This window comes from Clinocottus analis, unplaced genomic scaffold (genome assembly GCF_023055335.1).
Source record: "Clinocottus analis isolate CAN_PGR_092001 unplaced genomic scaffold, fCliAna1.0.p SCAF_1, whole genome shotgun sequence".
Taxonomy (NCBI): Eukaryota; Metazoa; Chordata; class Actinopteri; order Perciformes; family Cottidae; genus Clinocottus; species Clinocottus analis.
The window spans coordinates 25,261,317-25,285,974 of NW_027175820.1; the positions used below are offsets into that span (position 1 = coordinate 25,261,317).

Below are 24,658 nucleotides of genomic sequence, written 5' to 3' on the forward strand. Positions count from 1 at the left end.
TCCTCTCTCCTCCCTCCTCCCTCCTCTCTCCTCTCTCCTCTCTCCTCTCTCCTCTCTCCTCTCTCCTGTCCTCCCTCCTCCATCCTTTCTGCCTTCTTGTCATTCTGTTGAAGCTTTCTTGCCTTTGGCCGATTTTTTCAGAGCGAAGCCGGCGGATCAAATCCCGAAGCTGCTTTAAGCTGCAGAGCGGAAGAGAGCAGAGGATTCTGGGAAAACACTCGGATCTTACAGCTCGTCACTTCACCTCCGGCTGCACTTCACCGGAGGAGACGGAGGAGAAATGAACCACTGCAGCCGAGCTGCTCCACCCAGCTTCACCCAGCTCCACCCAGCTCCACCCAGCTCCACCCACCCAGCTCCACCCAGCTCCACCCAGCTCCACCCAGCTCCACCCACCCAGCTCCACCCAGCTCCACCCAGCTCCACCCACCCAGCTCCACCCACCCAGCTCCACCCAGCTCCACCCTGCTCCACCCACCCAGCTCCACCCAGCTCCACCCACCCAGCTCCACCCAGCTCCACCCTGCTCCACCCACCCAGCTCCACCCTGCTCCACCCAGCTCCACCCAGCTCCACCCAGCTCCACGAGAGACAACGAGAGACCGCTGGCACCTTCCTCTGTGACCACAGGAACCTCTAGAACCAGCAGAGGAACCTCTAGAAGTTCCTTAAGATCTTCTTTTAACTCCTCACCGAACTTTTCAAGGTGCCTACAACCTGCTTTATCTATTAAAGGTCCTTATAACCTCAACAAGAACCTTTGGAAAACGTTTTAAGGTCCTTGTAACCTTAACAAGAACCTCTTAAAACTTTTCAAGGTCTTTATAACCTCAACAAGAACCTCTTAAAACTCTTCAAGGTCCATGTAACCTCAACAAGAACCTTTGAAACTCTTCAAGGTCCTTGTAACCTCAACAAGAACCTTTGAAACTCTTCAAGGTCTTTATAACCTCAACAAGGACCTTTGAAATGTTTCAAGGTCCTTGTAACCTTAACAAGAACCTCTGGAAACTCTTCAAGGTCTTTATAACCTCAACAAGAAGCTCTTAAAACTTTTCAAGGTCCTTATAACCTCAACAAGAACCTTTGAAACTCTTCAAGGTCCTTGTAACCTCAACAAGAACCTTTGAAACTCTTCAAGGTCCTTGTAACCTCAACAAGAACCTTTGAAACTCTTCAAGGTCCTTGTAACCTCAACAAGAACCGGTGGAACCTGCTCAAGCATCACTGGAAACAACTTAAGGAACCCTGGAAACTCTTTAAGACATCTACAAACCCCTTAAGAACCTGCAGAACCTACTTAACGAGTTCATTAGTACTTGAATAAATATCATAATTAAATACTACTACCAATGCTAACATCAAGCTTTTGCCTGCGTTTGTCATCGTCTCAATGTTTCTTCCACATCTACCGACATCCGAACAGGAAGTGGTAAAGACCCATAAATCCACTTCCTGTTCATCATTGAGGACCAACAGAAGCAGCACATCGATCCGTCCATCTCATCAAATATCCAATAATTTAACCCAGAAAGAGAATAAAAACAGAGAGTTACGTGTAAACTCGTCTCAGTGTTGAGTTTGTTGGTTTGTTTGTTGGTTTGTTTGTTGGTTTCATCTCTCGAGGGACAAAAATAAAAACACAATAATAATGGAAATGTACTTTCACCAAAAACAGCATGAAAATCTTCCTTTTCCAAACACCTCGGGATTGAAAACGACGCAATTATACGTTTGAAAAGCGACGACTCGGCCGTTTTCGCCGCGTTCCTTCAATGATAACCGTTTTAAAAAAGAGATTATTCAGACGCCGAATGTTTTCACAGGTGGAATAGTTTGAGTTAATGATGTCAGTGGAGGTGAACTTGATGTTAAATGTGTTTCATGTGGAGAGACCGAAGAGCTTTTAAACCGTCGTGAGTAAAGAACCAAAGAACCCTCCTCTTCATTTACCGTTTACTACGAAGAAGCTCATTTCACATTCGTGGACGAGGCGGCGGCGGCGCCGTTGGCACGACGGGCGGCGAGAAAAAACAAAGATGTGAGCGCAACAATATGGCCGCCCCTCTGGCAGGAGGAGCGGGAGAAGAAGAAGAAGAAGAAGAAGAAGAAGAAGAAGAAGAAGAAGAAGAAGAAGAAGAAGAAGAAGAAGAAGGTTTTGTTGTTGTTTACCCCCGTCAATCAAAACCAGTCACATGTTCACATCGTTTCTCCCTCCGAGTCGTGGAGCGTTGGAATGAAGTGCGTCAGTGTCTTAAAGGGCCAGCGCACCGTTTTTTTATTTTTTATTTTACCGCCATTTTAATTTTTTTATGTTTTATCTCCCAAAAAGCTTCTTTTGATTATGAATCTACACATTATTGTGGCTTTAAAGCATTTATTGTGGTATTTTAAATTAAATTAAATGATGCATTTAAAATAATAATCTTTCTTTGTATTATTTAGTGATAACAATCCAACACAGACGGCTTAATGTCTGGTTTAATTATTTATATATATTATATATATATATTTTGGTTTTGGAGGCACAACGATGCATCGAAGACGCCACATAACGCTGAGCTTTAATAAATAAATACAGATGTGGGACAAAATATCTGGAAGGTAAATCTACGGAAGCCTTGAAGGTCAAATCCGTTCATGTCAGTTTGGTATGAGTCTGTTCTTTGGCCTTTTGTACATGATGGTTTTGGGAGAAACACACAATTAATTGTATTTACGGACACTTTATTCTTCTTCTCCTCTATTAATCTGATCAGAGGAAGACATAACGCTCAGAATTAATAAATAAATACAGATGTGGTACAAAATATCTGAAAGGCAAGTTTCATTCTGAAATGAAGGCAAAGCTACGGAAGCCTTGGAGGTCAAACCCATTGCTATCGGTTTTGTATTCGTCTGTTTTACTTTAATTGTTTTTTTTATCATTAATTATTATAAGGATTATTTCATCCATAATCCTGAATTCCAGATTTCTCATATTTTGCCAGACGCTTCGTTCTTCTTCTCCTCCTCCTCTCTGACTCTGATCGTAGGGAGATGGGATGTGCGATGGCGATGACGACCCCTTTAAACTCCGGCGGCGTTATCGCCGCCGTCGCGCTTTTACAGAAAAAAAGCAACACAAAAAAAAAAAAAAAAACGCCGGCGTCGTATCTGTAAATGGAATCTCAGATTAGCATTGCAAAAGGGAGGCCGGACCGGCCATTGTGAGGGGTCTCGTCCCTCCTCGTCTGCCGGCCCGCCAACAAAGACCCGGAGCGAGAGGATAAACGGGTGTTGAACAGAACGCCTGAACACGCTCGGGCCTCCTCCGGGCGCGCTGACATTTACTTATCGCGCTAAGCAGCCCTTCCCGATCTGACCTTCTCTGCTACTTTGAATGACATCTGGATATTCTGACGGAATAATCGTGACGCTAAACGCACCGATTTCAAAAGGAGGGGAGATAAAGAAGGAGAAGCTTTTTCTTTTCTTTTCTTTTTGCGGACGGTTTTCTGGTGTCCGGGACGGCAGACAATGGAGGCTTAGAGGACGAGAAGAGGAGGAGAAAGAGGAAGAGGAGGAGGAGAAACAGGAGAAGGAGGAGGAGGAGGATTGACACACCAGAGGGGGAAATGTTTACTTCACTTTTTCAGTGCGGTAAAAAGTGTTGATCCTGGTCTCAAAAAAACCTTAAACCTTCACTTTGAGCTCTTCTTCGAAACATGATGGACCTTTTTTACAGGAGATCTCAAAAGTTGCAGGTTGCATTTTGGGTAAAAAAAAAAAAAGAAACACGGAGGACACGTAGAATATTTCCATCTGGTGCAGAAACAGACACAGAAATATGTTCTTTGGACCTTGAATGCAGCTTAAGGGGAAATTTAAAGGCCGATAAACCTTTAAACATTCACTTCATCCCTCTTCAGTTGTCTTTTGGTTGAGAACATTTGGCTTTTTTTGACTTGCGTAAGTAAGGTAAGCCTCTAAAGAACCAGAACCGTCTCTGAAACAGAACAAGGAAGATGCTCTGGATGCCGACCGGCTCTAAACGCACCGCATGAAACGAGCGAGCGTAACAAAAACAGACACAGAAATATATTTGGGGTCATTTAAACGCAGCTTAAAGGTAAATTTGAAGGCGTAAATCAAGGAGGTTGACGACTAATAAACCTTTAAACTTTCAGTTGTCTTGGCAGACATTTTGGGGTTGGAATATTTGACTTGCGATCAGTAGATGATCCTCCAAAGAACCAGAACCTTCTCGAACAAAGAACGAGGAAGAGGCTCTTGAACACAGCCAGAAGGTTTCCGGATCCGTCTCTTCTGACCATAACAGCAACACGAGCGTAACACCCTGGGAATCGAACCCCGCCAGAACAGAGGCGGTGGGCAGCGGGCTTACCGGTGTAGACGAAGCGTCCCGGCGCTCCTTTGCAGAACTGTTTGGATTTGTAGGACAGCGTGACCTCCACGACCCCAGGGATGTGACGAGGGGGAGTCTGGACCCGGATGGCGTGAGGGGTGATCAGCTGGGAAAACACACAAGCCGATTTATAAAAAAGAAATGTCATGTCTTTGTTTTGCAGGTGAGTTTTAGGTCTTTTCTCAAAATACATACTATTCAGGCTGCCTTCTCTGCACTTCACATTCAGTGAGTTATAAATGCACATCGCTTGTTGTGTCCTTGCTGGTTAGGAAACTTCCCAACGGAGTGAAATGACCCGGAAGTACCGGAGTGGCCGCCAAGTGCCGATCGAATTCTCTAAACGTAAAGGAAAGGAGCTTCAATGCGTCCTGATTTAGCTCCTTTTAGCAAAGGAAAACACTGGACTGGTCTTTACGGAAGGAAAGGAGATAATGCCGACCCAGAATTCCTTGAACTACATCGGATCCTCTGAACACTACGCTTGTCTTTTTCTAACTCCTCATGAATTCTCCTTCCTGTCTTTCTTTGACCCCGTGACGTTCTCCACAGAGGGGAACTGACTGGCGGACTGGAAGTAGCGGACTGGAAGTAGCGGACCGGAAGTAGCGGAAGTAGCGGACTAAAAGTAGCGGACTAAAAGTAGCGGACTAAAAGCAGCGGACCGGAAGTAGCGGAGCAGAAGTAGCGGAGTAGAAGTAGCGGACCGGAAGTAGCGGACTAAAATAACGGACTAAAAGTAGCGGACTAAAAGTAGCGGACTAAAAGTAGCGGACTAAAAGTAGCGGACTAAAAGTAGCGGACTGGAAGTAGCGGACTGGAAGTAGCGGACTAAAAGTAGCGGACTAAAAGTAGCGGACTAAAAGTAGCGGACTGGAAGTAGCGGACTGGAATTAGCGGACTGGAAGTAGCGGACTGGAAGTAGCGGACTGAAAGTAGCGCCACGGTTGAGGCATGAATATAAAAACTATATTTTTTATATTAATCGTCACCCCAAATAAACTAAACTATGAATTATCCTGAAAAAACTAAATGGAAATCTACGGAAGGGAACCGCGTTCTTGTCGTTATCCGTCGGGACAAAGCTCTTGTGAACTCGCGGGAACGTTAGCATCCACGTTAGCATCCGCGCGCTGCAGCTCAGCCGCCGCTCGAACCGCTCTCAGCGGCGGGAAGAAGTCAAACCCGGCGCACGTTCGGATTCCCACAGAAGCCGCTACGCCGCGACATCCTTCAGCTTGTTCTCTTTCTTTTCTTCCCAGGTAGCGAACTTTACGTCGTCATTTTCGTCGTCGTCCAATCTGGGTCAGCTAGCTAGCGCTCGCGTCTGTGGGATTCTGGGCTTTGGAGTCCGTCTGCTTCGCCAGCCCAGACGCCGCCGCCGCCGCCGCCGCCGCGCTGATCAAAGCGGAGGAATCTCCGGCGGCGGCGTGCAGGAGAGACATATACATCTCCCCCTCCTTCCCACCGCCAGGTGTTCTGCTCCTCTGGACCGGCTTCAATATTTCATGCGGCGCCGTATGCGGCTCCTCCTGCACCTCAACGCCAGCTACACAAATCTACATAACCTGGCGGGTGCAGGTGTGTGTGTGTGTGTGTGTCGATGAAGAAGATGGAGAGCATGATGTACAGTACGTGCAGCTGCTCTCGGAGCACAGAATCCGGGTGCCAAATCTTTTTTTCCCGTGGAGTTTGCTGCGTCTGTTTGATTTCATTTGATGAATTGAATGCAAAAACACGGCAACACAGATCTGAGCTCTCGAGTTCACCGCCGTAGAGGGATTTTAAACTCCTCCCCCCCTCAGGTTTCCCCCTCACCTCGCTCCAGACCAGCATGGTGCCGAAGACGACCTGCAGGCCGTCGAAGAAGTTGTCCCCGATGAGGATGACGGTGGCGCCGCCGGTCGTCCAGCCCTCGCTCGGGCTGATGGCTTTGATGCAGGGCGTGGCTGCTTCGGAAAAACACAGGTCGACACGACGGCGACGTTAGAAAAAAACACACACACACACACACAGTAGGAGGAAATTACATCACAAATCAACGTGAGAATGTTCGCCGTGAAAAGATTCAGCTTTACTAGAGACTTCTTTCCATCTGTCAGGATGTTTTATTCAGATTACCGCTTTTATTTTGAAACTACTTTCTGTTTCGACTCACCAGAGCAATGTCTTGCTCGTAATTGTGACTTTAAGTCAGCCTCCAAAGACGGAGAGGAATACCTCGCTAAACTAAAAAGATTTGTAAGCAATATTTTCAAAAAAGACGACGGTGCCTCATCATGTAGAGAGCTGAGATTGTTTTGTATTTTTAGGGATGTATTTTAAATGCAAATTCATCTAAAAGGTGAATTTAAGAAATGGTGTAAAATCGAGGAAAAGGCCTCTGAGACCCTGAAGGGTTAACTGGGAAAAATCGGAAGATCTCACTGAACAAAAAGATTTTGGCGCAATATTATCGAAAAAGTCGGCCATCTTTTTTTTTAACATCTTTTGTGAACCTAAGACCTTTTGTAAACCAAATTCCATCAGCAAAATGTTTAGTTCACATGAGTAAAGTTATGTTTTCACAAGAGATATGAAGAATTTAAAAAATCTAACATACATTTTTAAGCTTTTTTTCAGCTTTCGGGCCGTATAACTAAAAGATTTTGGCGCAATATTCTCATAAAAAGGCGGCCATCTTTTTTTGTTTTACTTCTTCTGTGAACCCAAGATCTTCCATCACCAAAATGTTTAGTCCACACGAGTACAAGAGATATGAAGATATGATTTATTTTTATTTTTAAAATCAAACTTACATTTTTGAGCTTTTTTTCCAGCTTTCGGGTCATATAACTAAAATATTTTGGCGCAATATTCTCAAAAAAGACGGCCATCTTTTTTTTTTCCACCAGATTATTATGTTTTTAGTTCTAGTTCTCATCATGTTCCTTCAGTCCGGCTCAGTTTTAAACACACCATGTGACCTCTGACCTTCAGACCGAGGCGCGTCCTTTAACCAGCGAGCAGCCGCTGCTCCGGCTTCTCAGAGAGCACCAACACATCAACGCCATTGGTTTTTCCAGCAGCGCCGGCGATCAATACTCCGCGGCGACTAGACGGAGGCCCTGACTCGAGTCAGACAGGCGGACGGACTCGGAGCCGCGAGGGAAACCGGAGCCGAGGCTCCGCGGGTTTACGACCCGAGTTCCCGGACCAGAGACCGTTCACTCGGAGGCTGATTTGATTTTCCAGTCAGAGTTTTGATCAGAGATTTATATTAAAGTTGTTGTTCGTGCAGAAGCTGCCGGCTCTGATCCTGATGCAGAGATGAGCTGCAGTCTTTATTATTGTTCATTATTGTCTTTATTATAGTTGTTATCATGTCGGGGGTTTATAGATGTATAGAAGTAAAGTTTCTGTTTCACATTTACATGACTTTTTACCACATTTTCATGACTTTTTACCACATTTACATGACTTTAAACCAAATTTCCATAACTTTTAACCAAATTTCCATGAGTTTTTACCACATTCTCATAACTTTTTACACATTTTCATAACTTTTAACCACATTTATATGACTTTAAACCAAATTTCCATAACTTTTAACCACATTTCCATGACTTTTAACCAAATTTTCATTGCTTTCCATGAGCAAACATTGTGTGAAATTATGTATTTGTTATCATTTTGGGGGTTAAAATATATATAGAAGTAAAGTTTTTGGCCTGCGAAAGTTTCTTATTGTGCAACTTTTATTCAATTCTTTTGCTATTTTTGATGTTTTATTGAATGTTTTTTCTTCTTCATTATGTTTTGGAGCTTTTAATGCACTTTGAATCGCCTTGTTGTTGAAATGTGCTCTACAAATAAACTTTAAAACATATTTTTTTTGGCTCCGCCCACATCCGGCACTAATATTCAGGCCGCATTCAGATGCGTGGCGGCGCCTTAAAACCTTTTACCACTTTTTCCATAACTTTTAACCACATTTACATGATTTTAAACCAAATTTACATGACCTTTTACCAAACTTCTATAACTTTTAAATAAATTTCCATGACTTTTAACTAAATGTCCATGAGCAAACATTGAGTTAAATGTGTGTGAACAGTAAAAGTGATAAAATGTAGTATTTAAACTAACAATGAGGATTCAAAGCATACAGTGAACCTTAAATGACTCAAATGAATGAGAGACAATAGTTTGATTAAAAGAATAAACATTTATATAGATGCCTGTATGTATGCTGCTGATAGTTTGAGCCTCTTTCTTTTAAAAGCAGATTCATTATTTTAAACTAAATGAACGTCGTGAACACATGAATATAACACATTTACAGGACTTTTACTACAGTTTGGGGATTTTTCAAGGACTTTTCAAGGCCTGGAAATAACCGGACCGCTATCTCAGAGTCACTGGGTCGTCGTTGGGCAACTTTTCAAAGTCACTCAGAGTTTTTGGCTGAAAGAAAAAACCCCAGAAGAAGAAGAAGAAGAAGAAGAAGAAGAAGAAGAAGAAGAAGAAGAAGAAGAAGAAGAAGAAGAAGAAGACGAGGAGTCGATTGTCATCTCCTTATTAATTTCCCTCCTTTGTCACGGCAGTAAACAAACAGTCCAAAGGGTCTTCTGCTTCGGGGGCTTGAGGTGAATGAACGCAGCACAAAGCCGGCGGTCGGAAAGTTTTCTTTGACAAAAGGCCGGGAGCAGATGTTGAGGGCTTTTTATCGGCGGTGGAAACATGGCAGTCTGGAGGAGATGAAAGGCCCGAGCGCTCCTCCGTGGGCTTGAGATACGAGCGCCGTCTGGTAAACAACGCCCCCCCCCCCCGCTTTACCCTCTTTTTGGCCCCTGCAGGACACCGTACAGGAGCCAAAACGCCGCTCCGCATGAATGTTTAAGCGCTGATTTGTTCTCTCAAGGTGTTCTCGCAGGTGAGGGAACAAGAGAGCGTCGACAGAGTGACAGATCGGTGTCAGAGAAGCGTTTGTTTTATCCCTTCGGACGTGCCAGACAGGTGGGGTTTGGGCGATCACACAGGAGGTCAGTGTTTTTCTTTTGATCGTCGACGTTATCCTGTGTGAAACGGCCCCCGCCGCGATAAACACCACCCGCCTGGCGCCGCAAGGCGGTGACATCAAACGAGACGATTACATCGTCTGCTCCTGGAGACAAAAAAAAAAAAACAGCCTCCAAACTTTTTAAAACAAAAAGAGAAACTGCGGACGAGCGGGCGACGCGGCTTTGAAGTCTGATCGGTGGCAAATAGTTGGAGGGTTTGTTTCGCTCTGCCCGTACGTCCCAGACGGGCGGGGTTTAGCTCACGGGGATGAAGCGTGGAGACGACAGAAGTCAACGAGAGTTTGTTTAGTTAACTTTTCCGCCACTGGAAAAGTTTTTTTTATCTGATACTTCTTTCCGATGCCCTGGTATCGTAAGCCCCACCCGTCTGGGACTCCCACCAGGTTAAAACAAGCGAACACGTTTACGCCATCGCTCCATGAAAAGCTTCACAAACTTTTTTTTTTCCAGGTCAGGGAGTCGGCAGAGTGAACGGGTGAAAGATGGAGAACACAACTGAGTTTTGATGTTTGGCACTGAATCTTTTTTTTTTTTTTAAGGGCTTGTTTTGCTCAGCTGGGCGTCCCAGAGGGGTGGGAAGTGTTTTGGCAGAGACTACAGGACAAGAGTCGTCTGGATGTTCAGACAGAAAGTGTATACAAGTTGTTGTAGTCTACTTTTCTGTCTCTAAGATGTTATTGGATGCCCTGGCATGGTAAGCCCCACCCGGCTGGTGCTCCAAGTAGGTTAAAACAAGCAAACCTAGTAACACCATCTCTCCCGGAAAAAGCTCTAAACTTTTAAAACGAAAGGGGAAACTGCAGAAGTCGTCATTTGGGACGCGCGAGAGAGGAAACTGCTTTTTATTGACGTCTCACCAACTGGTGGCCAACAGGTTTGTTTTATCCCCCTGTATGTCCCAAGTGGGTGGGGTTTACCTCACAGCAAGTTGAGACAGAAAGTCAACGAAGTCAACTTTTCTGTGACTTTCAGTTTGAACCCACCCCTCTGGCATCGCAGGGCGACCGAAACAAGCGAAACGCAGAGACGCTGGCTTGTTTTAAGCCTCCGGTCGTGCCAGATGGGTGGAGTTTAGCAAACAGGACGACTCAATCAGAGCTGACAGATTTAAAACACTCACCGGAGACTACCTAAAGCCTCTACGTCGTAAACTCCACCCGCCTGGTTGTTCCAAGTACGGCGAAACAAACAATAGGCTTTTGTAACGGACTAAAAACTTTAACGCGAGCTTCGGGGGAAACTGCAGCGGAAGGAGGTTTTGGAAAAGTTGGAAGATGTATTGATCCGTTCACGCCGGACTGCTTTTCAGCAAAACAAAAAAGTTAGTTTTACTCTCCTGCAGGTGCCAGGTGGGTGGAGCTAGTCCACACAGGACGGAGCAATGAGCGCCGGGAGGCTTCAGAGGAAATATATCATAAATAATAATAATAAGATTCAGTCTGCTTGTTCTGTGGCGGCGTTTACCGGGGGGACGGGCTAAGCCCCGCCCACTTGGCACGCCAAAGTGGGTCGAATCAAACGAGGGACTTATGTCATCGCTCCTGGAAAGCGACGCGGGCGAAAAAAGGCCGGAGGGTTTTATGGGCGAGGGGAGGGAGGGGGGGGGGGGCGAAGCGGCATTAAAGTTTACGGCTTCAGAAGAAAACGTTACGCCGCCCGAGCGCCGCCGCGTCGAGTTTCACCGCCAGAGGTTTATACTCTGGTGATGCATTCATTTCATTTTTTTATTTGGGTTTTCGCCGCGAAGAGCTGCTGGAAGAAGGGAGCGCTTGTTTTTTCGAGGGCGCGGGGTCGTCCAACGGGTGGCGGACGGAGACCTGCCAGCATCTGGAAACGGGAGTCCTTCAGGTCCTTTGTTTTTTACATTCTTTGATATTTCCCACATTTCTTTTGGACTCAAACGCACCTCAAATATGACACCTGTGTTTTGGCTTTTGTACGCCAAAAAAAAGTTGTATTCTTCACATATTTCCGCGCATAAACTTCTGTTTTAATATATTTTGGAACTACGTACAAAGTCTGAGAGTTTGAAAGACGCGACCCAGCTGCATTATGGGAAATGTAGGCGCCAGAGGTGTGGGATTAAAAGTCAGGAAATCTTCACTGACTTTATGGACTAAATCGTGGGTCATTTTAATGCTTTTTTAATGTGTAATTGAGGACAAACATTTAAAATCATCCTGTAACTATATATTGAAGTCAAAACTATCAATCAAGTGTTTTTTTTTTATTTTTCATGTGGTTATATTGGGAAATAATAAATGTTATTTTCACTGAAGGAGAAACTTAATATTTCTGCATAATTTTCTCCAAAGGGTCCCTTAAGCCCCGCCCCTCCCAACCATAAGCCCCGCCCTCTTCCCCGTGTGTCACCGAGCGACGGCTAACCTTCAGAGGGGTCCAGGCGGCGGGCGCGGCGGCCATGTTTGGAGTTGTTGTGGACAAACATGTTGTCCGACACCGACAGCACGTGGCCGTCCACGTTGACCGTAGTGGAGATCACCACCTGCACACACACACACACACACACACACACACAAACACACACACACACACACACACAAAAACACAGGGTGGTTACATGTGAGTCAGCGGGATCCCTTCAGGGAGCAGCGATGGAGCTGGTGTGTGTGTGTGTGTGTGTGTGTGTGTGTGTGTGTGTGTGTGTGTGTGTGTGCGTGTGTGTGTGTGTGTGTGTGTGAGGCATGTGTGTGTGTGTGTGTGTGTGTCTCTTACCTGGAACCTCCTCATGTCTCGTGGGTTTCCTGCATTTTTCAAACAGTTCTGATTGCACTTGAGGAAGAACTTGAGGAAGAATCTGCAGATGAAACAAACAAACAAACAAACAAACAAACAAACAAACAAACAACAGGTTAGTGAGGCGGCACAGAGACGCTCATCTGGGATCAGAGATGAATGAAGTCGGGTTCAGTTTGGCTTCACGTGACGCTCAATTCACAGCGAGGGTTCTCAGAATACAAAGAAAAAAACTGAGTTCTGGGGCTTTTATTGTGAAAGGTAAAGGTGGATATCTCCACCTCGGTGAAGGTGGAAAAAGAGCGATAGAGTTGTTTCTTACATAAAAGTGTCACTCAACTTGAGATCTTTGTTTGTCGGTGCGAAAACAAACAAACAGGTTTTTACGTTCTTTCGCTGCATAACACGAGCGCCGCGCTAATTTATTCACGAGAAAAACAACAGGTAAAAAAATAAATATTTCAGTGTGAATTAATCAGATGGATGAAAAAAATACACGACGATAAGTTAAACTGCTTCAAAGAAGATTCAAAACAACTTTATTTAATGCTTTAAGGAAGCATATTTATGATGATAGAGATCTAATGAATGAATGTGTTAATAAGCGCTTTGTCATGTTGTGTATTTTATGTACTTATACCTGCTTATACTGTGTTATATATGTATATTCTGTGTCTACGTTCAAGTGGTTTTATTGTTTGATGTTCATAATTCTTTGAATTATCATATTTTACGGATTACTTCGAAGGAATTCCCATTTTAACTGTTTTAAATCCCAGTTAATAAGCTAATAGATTACAATAAAGTGCACGTTTTATCTCCTGGTGAATAAATGAAGCGCTCCTCTCTTTTTCTCTCTTTCTCTGGTGGACTATCTTGGCGATAAGAATTATCATTCAGCGGCGGCGTCCCGATAAAGACAGTCGAACGCTTCCCTCAGACTAATGGCGTCTCATTAGGCCCCTCCCCTTTCCCCCTCCTTTAGCCCCTCCCCCCCTCAAACTCCACCACCGATCTCTCGCGATGATTTACGCCCCCGGTTTTCCGCGGCAGCAGAGGAGTATTGATTGGGAATGGATATCAATGAGGACGGGCGGCCATAACCTCCCGCAGCTCTGGAGGAGCGCAGAATGGATGGCCGCCTTAATGCATCGCCCGCCGCACATCCATCTGCTAAGCCCCGCCCACCTCCCCTCCTTCCTGTTCCTGACGGAGCGCTTCCTTTTTTAATTGCCACATTATCACAATAATAATCCGGGCAGTTAACAAGCGGCAAGGTCGCAGACAGACATGTCACATTAACCAGGGGATAACCTCGCGGAATACACCCACAACCCCACCTCCTGCACCGCCGCCGCCGCTGCAAGGCATGCTGGGAGAGCCCGAGCTCGGGGGTGGATATTAATGGTGCCATGAGGTCGGCATCGATTTCCACCGTAATAAAACTGTGACAATATCTTTAAAAACTCTCAGGAAGGTTTCGCTTTTACTGCTTCAGACACATAACCCTTAAATGTTTCCCTCAAACTGAATTATCTTAAGTTAAGGGGAATTTATTGGGGTTATTTTAAAGGGTTTTTACATTTACAGTTGATTTCTGTTGTCTTTCTGGAGGTTTAGAGGTTATTAGTTGGTAAAAATAATAAGAAACAAAACATTAATTACAAAAATACAACTTTAAGGTCACCAATTTAATTTGACCTTTAAGGGGTTTTAGAAGTTTTGATGCATTAAAGTCTGTTTACTCACTAAAACCTTGATTTGTAACAATATCTTTAAAAACTCTCAGCCAGGTTTCACTTTTACTGCTCCAGACACAGAATCCCTTAAATGTTTCTCTCAAACTGAATGAACTTAAGTTAAGGAGACTTTAATGGGGTTATTTTGAAGGGTTGTTTAAGGTTTTTTCTGCTTTAAAGGTTTTTATTTGGTAAAAAATAATATGAAACAAACATTAATTACATGAAATACAACTTTAAGGTTACCAATTTAATTTGACCTTTAAGGGGTTTTAGGAGTGTTGATGCATTAAAGTGTGTACACGCACTAAATCCATCATTTGTTTGTTTGCACACTATTAAACCTGGAAGAAACCCATTAAACCCCTCTTTATATATTATAATATTAAACTTAAACCTCAGTTTAAGGTAATTCAAAATCAGGAATAAGGGTTTTTCTGTATTTTTTTATAATACATTTTAAGCTTTTTCTATTTATTCCTTTATTAAGTATTGAAATATTTCCAGCGGTTTACCTCCTTCCTTATTTAATGCACTTTAATATTTTTTAATTAATTTATTGTTTATTAATTGAAACATTGAGGTTCATTTTAGGTCAGATTAAGGGGAATTTAAAACTCTTAAATCACGTCAGAAGAAGAAGAAGAAGAAGAAGAAGAAGAAGAAGAAGAAATAGAAGAAGAAGAAGAAGAAGAAGAAGAAGAAGAAGAAGAAGAAGAAGAAGAAGAAGAAGAAGAAGAAAAAGAAGAAGAAGAAATAGAAGAAGAAGAAATAGAAGAAGAAGAAATAGAAGAAGAAGAAGACGTCTGATAAACGAGCTGCGGGGACGGATTCCAGCGCTCGCCTCCATGTGGGTGAAGCGACCCTTTAAAGAGACATGTGAGGGTGTGTGTGTGTGTGTGTGTGTGTGTGTGTGTGTGTGTGTGTGTGTGTGTGTGTGTGTGTGTGTGTGTGTGTGTGTGTATCGACTGAAAGCTGATCTGCTGCTCTGGAGGCTCTAATGCCCTTTATGGCAGTGAACAGAATAATATGGAGCTCCATTCAGATGATACCGAGTCCTTCAGAGAGCTGATATGGATCAATACGGATTGAATTAAAACGCAGCTGGAGACAAGACCAGAGGCCCACACACACACACACACACACACACACACACACACACACAGTCAGAGTGTACACACATACGCACACAGTGATACACACACATACACAAACAATGACACACGTACAAGGAGCTGCTCAGAGACACAAATATACATAAATATACACACAGAAACACATGTATACACACAAATACACTTGTATAAACACATATACAGTAGATACACAAATACAGTACACGGACGCACACACGTATAGACACAAAGACACACACACTAATATGCAGACCACACAGACCGGCATGAATACACACATTGACAACAACATAAATAAACAGGAACATAAACAAACATTACCACATACAAAAATACACAGAGACATCTCACTCTCTCTCACACACACACACACACACACACACACTATAATGTGTATAAATGTGTGTATTTTCAGTAGAAACAAGAGGAAAAGAGTCGCACTGTGAATACGTCCGTTCTGCTGATCGGTTCATGCGTTTATTTGTTTATTTGCGGCGCAAAAAGCTCAGAAAACAATCAAATAAACGGCGCAGAGCGTCCGGTCGGCGCCCCCTACGGGTCGGAGGACGCGACACCTGAGCTTCACCTGGCGGGTCCGTCTCCACGAGGACGACGTTCACGCCCCGAAGGCTGCTGGGATTGTTCCAGTGGGGCAGGTTTAAAGCTTTTGTGTGTGTGTATGTGTGTGTGAGTGTGTGTATGTGTGTGTGTGGGGGGGGGGGGTCGTCTGACTTCAGCGTTTTTAAACCGGCCACTCCAGATGATGTCACCCCTTCGACCACACCCCAGTGCACTATGGGAAGCAATTACGTCGAGCTCAGATTACAAGGCCCTGATGAGCACACACACACACACACACACACACACACACACACACACACACACACACACACTTTGAAGGCTGCAAAAGCATGCATGCCCCCCTTTTGACACACACACACACACACACACACACACTCCCCGGAGTCTCTCACTTATTACGTTAGCAAGAAAGAAAAAAGAAGCAGAAAAAAGAAAAAGAAAATCAATATTTCAGCAGGAGTATTTTTAAAAGCTGCCGCTCGGCCTCCTCACAGTTTGATGCTCGCCGCACGCCGCCGCCAGTTTACCACCTGACCGCCCGGCGAGCCCGGGAACCAGCACGCCGCCGCCGCCGCGTAAAACGAAAGCAACGGAGGAGGCAAAAGCGTGGCGAGCCGAGGCCCGACCGCCCCCGAGCTCACAGCGATCCTTGCCGGTTAAACCCCCGCTAACCGCTAACCGCTAAGAGCTAACCGCCGTCGCGTCGCATTTGTTCCCAGCTAACGAACGAGAACGTGCGGGGGGGAAAAAAAGAGGGGAACAAAAAGCAAAGAGAACGTAAGAGAGAGAGAAAATGAGAGAAAATGAAGCTTGCAGGCGGGTTTGGTGAAGGAGAAACATCAGAAGAAGAAGGAGGGGAAGGCGGCGCCTCATTAGGAGGTCGAGTAAAGTCTAATATTGACTCTGCCGTGTTGTTGAAACGCCCTCTTCAAATAATTACTGAGGAATTCAGATGATGCTCCTCTGCTGCTAATTAGGATATGAAACAAGAGCGGCTTCATGCCCATTACCATTACATGATGATTCACTGGCCCCAGCACCCGCGTGTGTGTGTGTGTGTGTCTGGCCTTATTACAGCACATGAGCGAGCTGTGTGTGTGTGTGTGTGTGTGTGTGTGTGTGTGTGTGTGTGTGTGTGTGTGTGTGTGTGTGTGTTGAGATGAGGGCCCTCCTTGGCTCTGCTACAGGCCATCAATAATTCACAAGCCAAGATGGCAATTACAGGACCATGTACAATCAAACTAAATATTTGATGAGGCACTAAAACAGTCCCTGGAACAGATCTGCCTCTGTCTCTTTCTTTGCCTCACACACACACACACACTCTCACACACACATATAAACACAGGCTCTGTACTGTCTATTGTCACAACACATTAGGTCCTCGGTCCCTTATTCCCCAGACTTTGTCTTGACACGCAAAAGCAGTTTATTCTGCTAAAAGAGCCTCGCGCAATTCATTTGTTCCGTCTGAAATATTGAGCGCCGCCGTTCTGCGCTCAGGGATCGCCCCTCTCCACTTCCGTCGCTCGCAAAGAATGCGACAAGTGACGAGAGCAAACAGGCCGAAGAGGAGGAGGAGGAGGGGGAAGAGGAGGAAGAGGAGGAGGAAGAGGAGGAGCATTAAATATCTTGAAATGAATCAATCTGAATCGATCGAGACAAAAAGTTTTTTTTTAAATGCTTACACCCTCCTGCGCCTCCTCCTCCTTCTCTATCCTTGAACTTAACCCTCCTCCTCCTCCTCCTCTTCTTCCTCACTCCTCCACCTTCTTCTCCTCCTCTTCCTCCTCTGTGACCGGAGGGAAATTCTACCGCATTAAAAATAATGTGACACAAAATCCATGGCTTAAAAAAAAAAGAAAAGAAGAAGTAAAAACAGTGGAGAACGTGACGACTCCATCGTGAGGTCGATGCGTTTCAGCTGCTAATCGTTTGACATCACGGAGCGTTTTTTAAATTTCTTTATGAAGTCGTCTTCTTCGTTGGTGTGTCGGAGACGCACTTCACCTGTCAATCAGAGGCCGGGTCCGACCCCCCCGCCGGGGGTTTGACCTCCACGACTGGAAGTAGATTACGTCGCGCTCCTCGTGCATCGATTTCATTTCTCATAAACGACATTCACCTCTCTGTGTGTGTGTCTGCGCGTGTTTAAATTGTGTTACCGTGTGGTTTTGGGGCGTGTTCTGCTGCTGCTGCGGCGTGTGAATAATTACAACACGGATAAAGTCTAACGAGGCGTTCAGGGCCACGAGCAGAGAAACCGACGGGAGATGTTCGAACACGAAGCGGTTTGTAGGTTCTTCCTGTTTGTGTTCTGCTGCTTCCTGTTAGCTGGAGGTGTGTGTGTGTCTGTGTGTGTGTAAAAATGTTGTGTATGAAAAACAACACATGCTGAGTTCCTGGAGCGCGAGAGGCGAACAGAACATCCCATAATTATTTCATACTGCTTGAGATAGAGACGGAAAAAGGAAGTTTTTTAGGGGGCGGGGGGTTGAGTAAACCAGTTTTCCTTCTTTCTCACACACACACACACACACACACACACACACACACACACACTAAACTCGGGTTACTCCTCAGCTGTATTTTTGCAGCGTTGTCATGACTATCAGCAGTATATATTTCTCTGCGATCGAAAAGTCATCTGTGTGACGCAACGCTGCAGCCGGTGTGTGTGTGTGTGTGTATGTACGTGTGTGTGTGTGTGTGTGTTTGTGTGTGTGTGTGACATCATGACTTAAAAATGAGGTGGAAATCGGAGTAAAAATCCAAATTCGGAGGAAAAACATCCGAGCGCACGTTTTGCATTAAAACAACGCTGAACCAATCAGATGCGAAGAGGAAAACACACACACACACACACACACACACACACACACACACACATTTTAAAGCACCGACTGACTTTGTGAAACTCAAAGGGAGACGGACTAAACAACCCAAACACAAACCAGTTCACCCAGTGTTTACTGCCTGTCACCAGTGGACTAAGTGAACACACAGCATGGGGCCACCACCCAGACTGCAGCGCCCCAAGGGACCATGGGAGTTGTAGTGTATGTTGTGTATACGTGGACAGCTTGACAGCATATTGTCGACCAGAGGGAGCGCCGAGCGAGCAGCTGCCACCGGATAAACCACAGCAGACGCCCAAACAGAGAGGTATGGAAGCAGCCCGATAAAGCCGTCAAGAAGCAGCCTGGAAACAGCAAGGAAACATCCTAAGAAACGTCTAGAAACCGTTTAAAAAACAGCTTGATAAAGAAGCATAAAGGCTGTCGAGAAACAACATTGAGACAGCAAAGAAACAGTCTAGGAACAGCCTGATAACAAGCCTAAAAGCTGTCAAGAAACATCCTAAAAAATGTCTAGAAACAGCAAAGAAAACTCCCGATAAAGCCGTCGGAAACAGTCTAGAAACAGCCAAGAAACAGCCAGGAAACACTCAAGAAAAACCCTAAAAACAGTCTAGAAACAACCTTGAACAACAACAAAGAAACAGTCTAAAAACTGCCTAGAAACTGCTTGATAAAGTCGTCGAGAAACAGTTTTGAAAGCGTAAAAAAAAGCTTGAAAATAACCTGTAACAACCAGGTAAAGCAGTCTAGAAACAACCAGGTAGAGCAGTCTAGAAAGAAACAGGTAGAGCAGTTTAGAAACAACCAGGTAGAGCAGTGTAGAAACAACCAGGTAAAGCAGTCTAGAAACAACCAGGTAGAGCAGTGTAGAAACAACCAGGTACAGCAGTCTAGAAACAACCTAAAACATGTCGTGAAACCGCTTGAAAACAACCTGCAAACAGTCTGCTCACTAGAGAGACGGCCCTGCAGGCCTAAATTAATAAAAGTTACTTTACAGCCAAATTTAAACATACTACCTCCAATTTTGTCCAATTAAAAATACAAATATAATTGGCTGTTCCCAAACTGGAGTTCATATAAACTCCAGGCAGCCTCGCAGGCGTTCCGGGGGCGACAAACGTGTTAATGTTAGAAGAAAATTCAGCAGAAATTATCCTAATTTAAAGAGGTGTGAGAGTTCATGTCTTAGTGACTGCAGCAGCACCTCTCAGCGTCTTCCATATGTGTTTTATGAACAAAACCAAGGCGAACTTCAACAAAGAAAGACATTTTTTAACGTGCGGATTCGAGTTTCTACAACTTTTCTTTATTCCCTTTGTGTTTTTTTACTGGCGAAAGAAAAACCTTCACATTCAGCTCTCCGGGACTGAAACCACTCAACTGGGCCCGAGGGTCGATGGGAATGTGTTTCAGGGGCAGAGGTCACGTCCTATACATTACCAGGAAATACTCAGGTCCCAAAAAAATGACATCATGCTTTAATTCTTTCGCTATGCAGAAAAAACTTTGTGTTGCCCACAAATCTCTTCTGCTAAACACACAGCTGGACTTCACGTCTTCATGTCCAATCATTCATTTTTTTTCCAGTGATCTACGATCCGACTACAGGTTTGTGTCTAAATCCTGCAGAAACGCTCGCTATCGCCGTCTTCCTCCTTCCAGTTTTCTGCTGCTTGAACTGAAGGATTTATTTATCCTCTCTGGACGGAGAAGAATCCTTCGACTTCTAGTCTGACGAAATCCTTCTAAAAAAACCTCCAAACAGCCTGGAGCTAGAACAATAAATAAAAAGAAGAAAACTGGACCTTTTTTTTTTTCCTGAAAAGTTGACGTGAGGTTTGGATATGAATTTCGTCACGGTCGAGCGGTTTTGTGGGTAAAGAGCCCCCAAAAACATCAAGGGTCAAACCTCCAGAATACCAAAGATCGCTCTTTAGGGGAAAAATCTGTGAGCCGTTGGAGGAAAAAATCTGTGAGCCGTTGGAGGAAAAACTTCGTGAGCCGTTGGAGCGAAAAGTTCGTGAGCCGTTGGGGGAAAAATTCGTGAGCCGTTGGGGGAAAAATTCGTGAGCCGTTGGGGGAAAAACTTCGTGAGCCGTTGGAGCGAAAAGTTCGTGAGCCGTTGGGGGAAAAATTCGTGAGCCGTTGGGGGAAAAGTTCGTGAGCCGTTGGGGGAAAAATTCGTGAGCCGTTGGGGGAAAAATTCGTGAGCCGTTGGGGGAAAAATTTGTGAGCCGTTTCAGGCAAAAATTCGTGACCCGTTGGAGGCAAAAGTTCGTGAGCCGTTGGGGGAAAGTTCGTGACCCGTTGAATCTTCTCTGACCAGGAAGTCCCGGAGCGTTCCCCCCGTGTGCCGACAGGACTCTGAGGCAACAAACCAGTACGACCATAAGTATCCCACATATTTACTGTCCGCCATTTTGTTTATTTTTATACGTATATTTATATTATTTTATTCAAAGTGTGTACATTTATTTTACACAATAGAACTAAAGCAAGTGGTGTAGTACCACCAACACCTCTCTTACTACTGCTAGCCACGACTACTTTTACTACTTCTACTACTGCAGTTTTACTGCTGGGCTACTACTATTACTGCTATTGCTTCTAAATACTGGCATTACTACTTCAACTAGTACTGAAACTGTTGTACTTTTGATTTGGTTAGTGTTTTTTTTTTTTTTTAGAAGTGTCACAATAAAAGAAAAAGATAAAAACAAGCGCTACAGAAGATGTAGACGATTATTTCACCTCAAATGAAATATTAACAACCCGCCGTCTATGACCTCTTACCCCGAATAAGCGTCCGCATCGTCTGCCTAAAGGTCAGATCGCGCACTAAGTGGCAGTAATGGTTCCTCTCAGCACTTCCATCTCATTCATAAGAAACATCTTCCTCTCCAGTTTTATGTTTCATTTAACGCTCACGCCCGCCTGAGCAGTAAATTCTTAATATGTACAACATGATTAAATTATTGCTCCACATTCAAGCCGAGATAGACGCTAACGATTTTAATTAATCTTTTACATTCAGTGAAATATGTTTTCTTTTGCATTCACTTCGTCATGGAAGCGCCCATCACTTAAAGGGCCAGTCTGCTGTTTTTTTTTACATGTTTCGTGGAGATTTTACGTTTTATTAACTGCATATTTTCAAGGTTTTGGGAAATATTTTTCTTTCGTTCTAGTAAACTGTTGGCTTCCCTTTGTTTATCAGTACTTCTACTACCACAGTCGCATGTACATTTATATTAGTGCTAGAAAATACTACTAATACTACTGTATCAATACAACAACAAATGCTTCCACAACTACTACATCTGCAACAAACCATGCTAGTATTTCTACTAATGATACTTTAACAACCAATATAAGTACTAGTACAACTAGTTCAACTAGTATCAGTACTTCTTCTACTACCACAGTTGCATGTACATGTAAATTACCAGTGCTAAAAATACTACTAGTACTACAACAACCAATGCTCCTACAACTACTCTATTGGCCTCTAATACTACTAATCACACCTCTACAAGTACGTACTATATTATACTAGTACAACTAGTTGAACTAGTATCAGTACTACTACTACTAAAGTTGCATGTACATGTAAATTACCAGAGCTAAAAATACTACTAATACTACTGTGTGAATACAACAACCAATGCTCCTACAACTACTCCACTAGTATTGGCATCTAATACTACTAATTATACCTCTACAAGTACTACATTGTCATACTACTGCCAGTTGAACCAAGTGGGAGCACAATGAGAATAAAGAAAGTATTTCTCTTTATATTCTGACAGGAGCCAAGCACTCCGTCAGTACTTGTAAGCCCTCTGTAGTACTGTAGTAGTACTACCGGCAGTACACGTCAGTCACCGGCGGTTCAGATCATCCGTCGGCATGATTTACTGTATTTAAGTGATCAGATGTCGAGCAGCGGCAGATTTATCTCTCACTTATCGGCCCGACGAATGCTTCTGCCGCAGCATTGCTATTCTGAGCAGGCGTCGGGCCGGCCGAGCGGTTTAATTAAGCGTCTGACTGCCGACGGTCGAGCGTCCGGCTTTATTCAGCCCAAATTAAAGGAGAAAGCGTGGTCATTTGAATAACGGCCCCGGGGCTCGCCTGCGGGCCTTTTTTATTTCAATATCTCTTCACGCCACTTTAACCTTTTCCTGCTGCGACGCACAAACTGAAGGCAGATAAAAATGTCGCCAGAGTGTCACCTGGAAACTTCAATAAATACAAACACTGAGAGGAAAGTGAGTGTTTTCTTTTTTTTTTATCACCGGCCGCTGTTTCTTAAAGGAACAGGCTGCCATTTCTTAAAGGAACAGGCCGCTGATTCTTAAGACGCAGCGGTCTGTTCCTTTAAGAAACAACGGCCTTTAAAAAACAGGTTGCTATTTCTTAAATTAACAGGTTGCTGCTTCTTAAAGGAACAGGCCGCTGTTTCTTAAAGGAACAGGACGAACAGGCCGCTGTTTCTTAAAGGAACAGGCCGCTGTTTCTTAAAGAAACAGGCCGTTGCTTAAAAGAAACAGCGGCCTGTTCCTTTAAGGAACAATGGCCTTCAAGGAACAGGTTGCTATTTCTTTAAGGAACAGGCCGCTGTTTCTTAAAGGGACAGGCCGCTTTTTCTTGTATATGTACATTTATTTATGTAATTATGCATATATATATATATATATATATATATATATATATATATATATATACATATATATATATATATATATATATATATATATATATATATATATTTATTTTTATTCGTCGAGCGATCCGAGCAAATTCTTTCAAATGTTGCAATTTTTCATTTTCTTTGAGCATCGTTTGCTTTAATGATTTTAGTTTGTGTGTGTTTTTAAATCTTTTTTAATAACTGAACATTCTGTGTTTTTTGTGGGATTTGATCGATCGTGACGTGTTAGTAGAGATGGAGGTAGTTGAAGTACAAGTACTTTGAGTCCTGGCTGTGGTGGTACTAATATCGTTTGAATAGAGAGGAAGTGTATTGAATCTACACGCACAGACTCTCTCACACACACACACACACACACACACACACACACACACACAGACTCTCTCTCACACACAGTGCTGATTGGTTGCTGATAAAGAGGAGGAATAATGATGCAAGCATTACAAAGTAAATGTAATTTACTTTCCTTTGAAGTCGGCGTCAACACCAAACCACGCCGAACGCTGCGGCCAAATTAAACACACACACACACACACACACTTATATATGTATCCAAAAGAACGGGTAAAGAACTACACCTAATTGGCACAAACAGCTCGGAGAAAACAAGTTTTTTTTCCCCGTGTTTTCCCGCTGAAGCCGCTCTGCAGACTTAAAGCTCGCCGCTCGTCTCCATCTGTTTGGCGAGCGGCCGCTCGGCTGCGCTGGGACCAGCGGTCAGCAGCAAGGTGAAGCCGGCCCGCACCATCTGGCCTGACCTTGGACCAACGAGGGGTGCTTTCGGATATATCTGAGAGGAACCCCCCCCCCCCATCCTGTTAGAGTAACATGTCCTGCTCGTCCTTTCATCAGGTTTTAAAGCGTTTGTCTCACAGCAGACAGGAAGCTGCTTCTGTCCCGTCGCTCACTGAACGCACTTTTCAAACGACTAAAACACTGCAGCTTCTTCTTCTTCTACTCTTTCTTTCACGGCCCAGAATAAACCTTCTGTTTCCTCCCTCGGTATTTACTCACCGATCGGTGGAAACACGAAAGATCTTTGAGGAAAAGAAGCAGAAGAAAAAGTACAAAAACACGGTTTAAATACTATCTCTACTCTCTTTTACTAGTACTATTAGTTAAACAAAGTGAGTGAAACGTGGTAATAAACATAGTACATCAACGGCTACACACTCCATTAGTACTTCTACTACCATAGTAGTATGCACGTCTCAATCAATACTGCTAAAACTACTACTAATACTACTGTATTACTACCACGACTGCTGCTCGTTCAACTACAACTATTGGTACTACTAACCCTTCAAGTACTTCTACCTCTAATACTACTAATGTCACTTCTACAACTATGATGACTATTGTCTATTACTAGTACTTCAAGTTGAACAAATTGAG

At 44.0% G+C, this 24,658-nt stretch overlaps 1 protein-coding gene across 5 annotated transcripts in view; it reads right to left on the reverse strand.

Annotated features, from left to right (window-relative positions):
- The window catches only part of LOC137782670 (transcription factor COE3-like), a 120,284-nt gene that overhangs the window by 39,030 nt on the left and 56,596 nt on the right, over positions 1-24,658 (reverse strand). For 3 of the 5 annotated variants that reach the window (XM_068572204.1, XM_068572194.1, XM_068572176.1), the window contains exons 7-10: positions 12,208-12,289; positions 11,860-11,977; positions 6,227-6,360; positions 4,388-4,514 (exon numbers count right to left, since the gene is read on the reverse strand). In XM_068572204.1, the coding sequence (XP_068428305.1) occupies positions 4,388-4,514; positions 6,227-6,360; positions 11,860-11,977; positions 12,208-12,289 (461 nt within the window). The remainder of the gene's footprint in view (positions 1-4,387; positions 4,515-6,226; positions 6,361-11,859; positions 11,978-12,207; positions 12,290-24,658) is intronic. The other 2 variants (XM_068572212.1, XM_068572184.1) reach the window with 1 other exon arrangement.